The 7,342-nt window shown below is 46.5% G+C and overlaps 1 protein-coding gene across 1 annotated transcript; it reads left to right on the top strand.

Moving 5' to 3' along the window:
- Nucleotides 1–1,201: 1,201 nt before the first annotated feature.
- Nucleotides 1,202–6,955, top strand: LOC118142875 (HHIP-like protein 2; the record flags this gene model as incomplete). The annotated part of the gene is made up of 3 exons (XM_035281375.3): nt 1,202–1,365; nt 5,617–5,699; nt 6,523–6,955. Coding segments are annotated over 3 exons (534 nt in total), but the record flags the coding sequence as incomplete, so codon positions are not given.
- Nucleotides 6,956–7,342: the final 387 nt, after the last annotated feature.

Here is a 7,342-nt window from a genome sequence, read left to right as displayed (position 1 = left end):
ATTGTGATCTGTCTGCCTTGGCCTCCCAAAGTGCTGGGATTATAGGCATGAGCCACCGTGCCTGGCAATTTTTGTATTTTTAGTAGAGATGGGGTTTTGCCATGTTGGCCAGGCTGGTCTTGAACTCCTGACCTCATGTGATCCACCTGCCTCGGCCTCCCAAAGTGCCGGGATTACAGGCGTGAGCCACTGTGCCCATCCCAATTATCTAACACTGTCTTTTTCTTCTTTTCTTTTTTTTTTTTGAGATGAAATTTTGCTCTTGTTGCCCAGACTGAAGTGCAATGACACAATCTCAGCTCACTGCAACCTCCACCTCCCAGGTTCAAGGGATTCTCCTACCTCAGCCTTCCGAGTAGCTGGGGTTACAGGCATGCGCCACCATACCCAGCTAATTTTTTGTGTTTTTAGTAGAGACAGCGTTTCTCCATGTTGATCAGGCTGGTCTCGAACTCCCAACCTCAGGTAATCCACCTGCCTTGGTCTCCCAAAGTGCTGGGATTACAGGTGTGAGCCACTGCGCCTGACCTTATCTAACACTTTCTAATGGAATACCTAACAGTCATTTGAGCATTGTGATCTCCATTTTACAAGTGAATAAATATCTTGAGGGCTGTGCAGGGGAAGAGGTCTCCCAAGATAGCATAGAGAGGAATTGATGTTATCAGAATTAAAACCAGACTTCTGGGACTCTCCAGTGGCGCTCGTGACTTCATAGCATACTGTCCCTCATAGATAACTAGAAAGCAAGGTGGAATGAGGAACTTATTAGGTGAAAATAACATTTCCCAGAGTTCCAGCTGGGAGAAATGGGAAGGAGCAGGGCACTGTCTAAGAGTGTCTTAGTCTGTTTTCACACTGCTGATAAAAACATACCGGAAATTGGGTAATTTATAAAGAAAAAGAGGTTAAGTGGACTCATAGTTCCACGTGGCTGGGCATGGTGGAAAGTGAAAGGCACATCTTACATGGTGACAGACGAGAGAAAATGAGAGCCAAGCAAAAGGGGTCTCCTGCAAACAGAAGAAACCTGTTTGGTTTGATAAATAAGCATACATGAGAAATTACCTCTGCTCGTCCATACACTGAACTAGTCATTGGGTTTCAAAGAGGCACTTCTCAAGTTCACAGGCCAGCGAAGCTGACGCCTGTAGGTTTCTGGGATTCCGTTCTGGGGGCTTGCTGGATTTTACGGCCATAAACTCATCTGGACTGTTTTCTGTGCATCTGTGTCTCAGCGCTGCCTAATGTCCCATTATCGCTTGTCTGTTTCTGTTGCCTAGGGGAGCTGTATTTCCTGGCGACCTCTTACCCAAGTGCCTATGCGCCACACGGATCTATTTACAAATTTGTTGACCCCTCAAGGTGAGATTTGATGTCATTTTCTTCTCAAATGCATTTTTTCTCATTTCTTTTTTTCTTTTTCTTTTTTCTTTTTTTTTTTTTTGAGACAGAGTCTCACACTGTAGGACAGGCTGCAGTGCAGTGGCGTGATCTTGGCTCACTGCAACCTCCGCCTCCCGAGTTCAAGCAATTCCCCTGCCTCAGCCTCCTGTGTTGCTGGGACTACACGTGCCTGCCACCACTCCTGGCTAATTTTTGTATTTGTTTTTTAGTAGAGATGGGATTTTGCTATGTTGGCCACACTGGTCTTGAACTCTTGACCTTGTGATCCACCTGCCTCAGCCTCTCAAAGTGCTGGGATTACAGGCATGAGCCACCATGTCTGGCCATTTTTTTCTTATTTCTTAACTCAATGGCAGGACATAAAAACAGTCCTCACTGTCCCTCAAATTACCAAAAATTATCAATGAAGCAAACCCACATTCTAGACGAAAAGTAGTTTGGACAGATAATGGTGTAGGACAATACGTCTATAGAAATTATGAAATATTTGGGAAATTGTCTCTCTGCAGTTGGACATGAAGACCTTGAGCCTTTCTAGGGTTGGTTTAGGTCTGCGGCTTTTTTAGTTTTGTTTTTTTGAGATGGAATTTCTCTCTTGTTGTCTGGGTTGGAGTGTAATGGCATGATTTTGGCTCACCACAACCTCCGCCTCACAGGTTCAAGCGATTCTCCTGCCTCAGCCTCCCGAGTAGCTGGGATTACAGGCATGTACCACCACGCCCAGCTAATTTTGTGTTTTTAGTAGAGACAGGGTTTCCCCATATTGGTCAGGCTGGTCCTGAACTCCTGAACTCAGGTGATCCACCTGCCTCAGCCTCCCAAAGTGTTGGGATTATGGGCGTGGGCCACCGTGCCTGGCTCTTTTTTTTTTTTTTTAAATCTGCTTCTGGAAGTGAGGTCATCTAACAGTAATAGGTGTATACCTCCGACCACCTGAGTAAGTACTGCTCCCCTGTCCCCTGGGCTTGGTGCAGATCTCTAGGTCTTTGGCAAATATGTTTAACTGGCAGGTTCCTCAGTAGCTCCACCTGATCTTTTCTGTTTAGTGTTTATTCACTTGCTGGGCTCTGCCGTTTCCTTCTGCTTCCTTGCCCATCTCTCTCAGAGGCTGACCAACCTCCACCATCGTGGGCAAAAGCTGCAATATCACTTCCCATTTGAGAGGGGGTTGAATCTGGGTCAGGGTATCTGCCCCAGGGAGGGTGCTGCATTGTATCCATCCTGGGGAGTCTTGGCAGCGCACTAGATTTTTTTTTTTCAAGACAGAGTTTCGCTGTCTCCCAGGCTGGACTGCAGTGGCGCGATCTCGGCTCACTGCATCCTCTGCCTCCTGGGTTCAAGCTATTCTTGTTCCTCAGCCTCCCAAATCACTGGGATTACGGGCATGCAGCACTACACCTAGCTAATTTTTGTATTTTTAGTAGAGATGGGGTTTTACCATGTTGCCCAGGATGGTCTCAAACTCCTAGGCTCAAGCGATCCACCTGCCTCGACCTCCCAAAGTGCTGAGATTACAGGCGTGAGCCACCATGCGCCCTGCCCCAGAGCTCTAGATTTATCTAAAAATTCTCACCCAAGCAAGAAAATCTCCCCATGAATTAGCTTACTGATAGACCTGTAGAGGAAAACTTCCCTCTGAGGCTTATGCTACCCATATCTGCATTGGCATTCAGTAGACATGGGGCATTTATAGGTCCAGCCACTGGTGAACGCTCAGGGGCCAGCTCTAGCTCACCTTCTGTGATACAGCTGGCCTAGAATGAGAACCAGCACAATGCCATTTAAAATGGGAAAACTGTTTCCATTCTCCTCACAATGACTGCTAGCCATGGCTTCTGGAAACTACTAAGATGACCTTGCAAAATGCAGAGAGAGGACAAGCTGCATACTTTCTCTTATCTGTAACTGCCAGAATTGCTGGCCTTTGTTTACCAAAGTAAGCACCCCCAGATAATTCCATCTTGGCGCCAAGTAACCTAAAATTATGTGGACCCCCACCTGTCCAAATAATGTATAAACTAATGTTTATCTTGACCTCTGTAAACCACTTAGGTGGCAATCGGAATGATAAAAGTCCCCTGGCCCTTGGAATATCTGGAGCCCCCTCACCCTCGTCTCAGCCTAGGAGGTGATTGACAGCTTTCATTCCCATCTCCGCTCCTCAACCCCACTCCCAAAGTGGTTTTGTGGGTATAAAAAGGTCTTGTCACTCTTCTTTGTCTGCCACGGGTTGGAGAGACGTGAGTCCTCCGTGGTCGCCGGCAATAAACCCTGCAATTTGGGATACTTTTGTTCTGGTGCTGACTTTCTGTGCTGAGTTCAATGCAACACTTCCATTTGGCCACAGGGCTCTCAGTTTGTATGTTCTCAGAAGTTCTTGGAAGAGGCTCAGTCCTTGAGGTTGTGCCCAGGGTGCTTTGCGGATGGTGGAGCATGGATAGTCAAGGGGTGAATTTAATACTGGGCTGTTTCCACTACTGGGTCTGCTTTTGTGCACATCTCCTGGGCTTAGGGGACAGAGCAGGCTCAGCATCTTTAAAGTGCTTCTGATGTGGACAATGCCTTGGTGGGGAGTTCTCTTTCCGGCAACAGGCTTCCTGTGGGAATCCACTTTTCTTTCCTTTGGCAGTTTTGTGATTTAGTTGGGAGATAATTTAACTCCCCACTTTCACAAGAGCAGCTGTGAGAATCCACACAGAAAGCACCCATAAAGCATTTTCACACTGAAGACATCCTTACTTGTTCACCGTTTTTTTTTTTAAGTTGACATTTATGGAGATTTTCCTGTGTGCCAGGCACTGTGCTAAGTGCCATGCATGCGGGCTTTCAATTAATGCCAACAGAATTCCAACCAGGCAGGTTAACATCCTCACTCTATGGAGAAGGAAGCTGAAGGCTAGGTAAGTTAAATTACTTGCCCCAGGTACAGCTGGTAAGAGGAGCCTGGAACAGGAGCTCAGTTCTCTCTGTGGACTGCTCATTTCAGCACTATCCCCTCTGTTCCGTTATAACTACATTGAATCACATAGACTTTTTAAAGCTTCTGTAAGTGGACCAGATTCTGCCTGATTACTTATTCAGCCTGTCTTTGCACTGAATGCACCAACCCCAGCATTCTGAGGGCAGCTGATTAATTCTGTATCCTTTCCCCCTCCCATCTGTTCCTCCTACCCTTCCTTTAGGGGTAACTAAATACAATGGTTGAGAACACGGCCTTGAGCCTGGGCTTGGAATCTTGGCTTTGTCACTGACTGACTGTGTGGCCTTGGGGCTGTTTCTTAGCCTGTGTGCGCCTCACACAGTCTCCCCTCTGTAAAATGAGGAGAATAATAGTACTTACTTCACAGGGTTGTTAGGAAGACTAGGTGAGTTAATATTTGCAAAGTATTTAGAGCGGTGCCTAAGCACGACCTAAGTGTTTGTTAAATAAATACAATTACCTTTTTTTCCCACCTGGACTTGGGAGGATGATGGTGAGGGATAGAGTTGGAGCAAGGCAGAGAAGGCCGTGGGGACTGGCTGGGAAGTTCCAGCTCTGCTCTCTACAGTGGAAGTACTCTCTGTCCTCGAAGTCCCTTTTATTTCAGAAGATGCATCCAGGGGACAAGCAGTATACAAACGTGTGTCATTAGGCAGAGCAGCTGGCATTGCCTAAGGACCGTGCCTTGAGTTTCTGAAGACGTTTTCTTTAAAGGAAATCACCAGCATCACTGTCAGAAGCAGCAGCAGAATCATCGTCGTCATCCTCATCTGCTGAGCTCTTCTGTGCTGGGCCCTGCTCCAAGTGTTCTTTTCAAACTCTCCTTCTTGATCAGTCACTCACAGTGTGTCGGGTGCACAGCTCTCCTTTCGTCTTCACGTCTCCCTGCAAGATGGGCACTGTTAGTGTTTGCATTTTGTAGATGTGGAGACTGAGAATTGGCAAGGTTTTCTTGCCCTGGTTACCAGGATGTGAACCCATTTTGACTGCCGCCATGCCCATACTCCTAACTCCCTCTCTGCACTGTCTCTCAAAGGCCCGAGGTGCCCTGTGACATCTGTGCCCTTTTACCTCTCCTGAACTCATAGCATATTTCCTATTCCATCTACCCCATCCGCATGGATAAGTAGAAGTTGACCCCAATTCTTGCAAATATCCACCCTCTGGTGACCTTGATTTTCTGGTTGCATCTGCAGAGTCTTGTATCCTCACGCTTTCTGTGTTTTTAGGCGAGCACCCCCAGGCAAGTGCAAATACAAGCCAGTGCCGGTGAGAACCAAGAGTAAGCGGATCCCATTCAGACCACTTGCCAGTAAGTCCATCTTTGAGTCTTAGGGTCAGGCCTTGGGCGGAGGCCAAGACAGTGCCCTCAGCAAGCAAGCTATAATTCCCACGGTGGACTCTTAGTTTCCCCCTGAGGGGTGGTCTTTTAAATGAGGACTGTTACTTTTGGCCCAGTCTATACATCTCTTCTGCATAACAGAGGAGTTATGAGTTGAGGGCACCTGTTTCTACTGTGACCAGTTTCCTCTAGTCTTTCATTCATTCATCTGTTGATTCATTCATTTAATCGTTCATGTATTCATTCATTTGGCATCATTCCTTTCATACTCACCTTGTGGCAGGAACTATGCCAATCCCTAGGGATACAGCAGTGAACACTGAAAGTCTCGGCTGTGTAGGAATTTGGAGTTAAATAGGAGTGGGGATGGGAAGCGCAGGCAAATGAAGAAATAAATGTGGCCCTAAGGTTCTTGTATAGAAGGATGTCCAGGGAACTGAGAGGACACCTAAAATGAGGACTGCTTCCTTGGGGTAGGGTGGGGAGTCAGGGAAGACTTACAGAGGAAGGATACTATCTTTTTTAAAATTGTTTTTTTCTTTTTAATTTGTGCACTTTTATTCAAGGAAGCATGCTATCTTAAGGAAACTATTACAGAACCATGTATCACTGGAGTGACCCTTTTAAAAAAAGTGATATATTTAGATCAAGGGCAGTTAGGGAATTAAAAAGTATTAATAAAAAGAATTTATATTAAAGACTCTATTGCAGGTATAGGTTTCCTGACTGCTGCTTCTCTTATAGCTACTTTCTGGCTCTTATATTTTTCACTAAATAAATGCTTATTTCTCAGAGGCAGTTTTGGACTTGCTAAAGGAGCAATCAGAGAAAGCTGCTAGAAAATCTTCCAATGCAGCCTTAGCTTCCAGCCCATCCCAGGGTTTGTCTGAGAAAGGCTCCTCCAAGAAGCTGGCTTCTCTGGCAAGCGGCAAGGAAACATTGCGAGGTCTGGGTACAAAGAAGAAAGCCAGAGTGGGGCCCCAGGGCCCCCAGGGAAAGAGGAGGAAGAGCCTGAAAAGCCATGGTGGCAGGATGAGGCCATCAGCAGAGCAGAGGCGAGCTGGCAGAAGTCTTCCTTGACCTGTTGGTTAAGGTGGCCAACAGGGCGACGTGAGAGAGGAGAGCCACCTCATCAAATCAAAGTCACTGCTGAATAAACACGTTAGAAGTCTGGAAAGCCAGGGTGGAGGTGGCGCAAGGTGGTTTTGCTCTCCTTGGGAAATGCACCTTCTCTGTATGCAGTGCTTCTATAGGAGACCTTACCCCAGATCGCCGGTGCACCTGGGTTATTGTGTGTGCTAGTCCATAAGCCTGCTTGGAATCACACTGGATATCTCCATTTTGTCTTATAAATGCCTACAACCTGAGTTAATAAATCAACATTTGCTCAAACTGACACATATCCTTTGATATCCTGGGTGTTTTTTTGACATTAGGAAATCTAGCGTGGTATACCACACTTGCATAAGAACCGTATTTCCCCCTCCTGCCTCATCCCAGTTCTGAGAGGAAGCCTGTGACAAGCTTTCAAGGAAAGACTGTTTAACTGTGTTATCTCCTTTCCCCAGCCCAAAGCTCATGACGTGAACAAGAGCAAGTTCAGTTCTGTACCT

Source organism: Callithrix jacchus, chromosome 19, assembly GCF_049354715.1.
Source record: "Callithrix jacchus isolate 240 chromosome 19, calJac240_pri, whole genome shotgun sequence".
NCBI lineage: Eukaryota > Metazoa > Chordata > Mammalia > Primates > Cebidae > Callithrix > Callithrix jacchus.
Note: the sequence above shows the minus strand (reverse complement) of the source record. Positions and strands in the feature narration are given on the sequence as shown.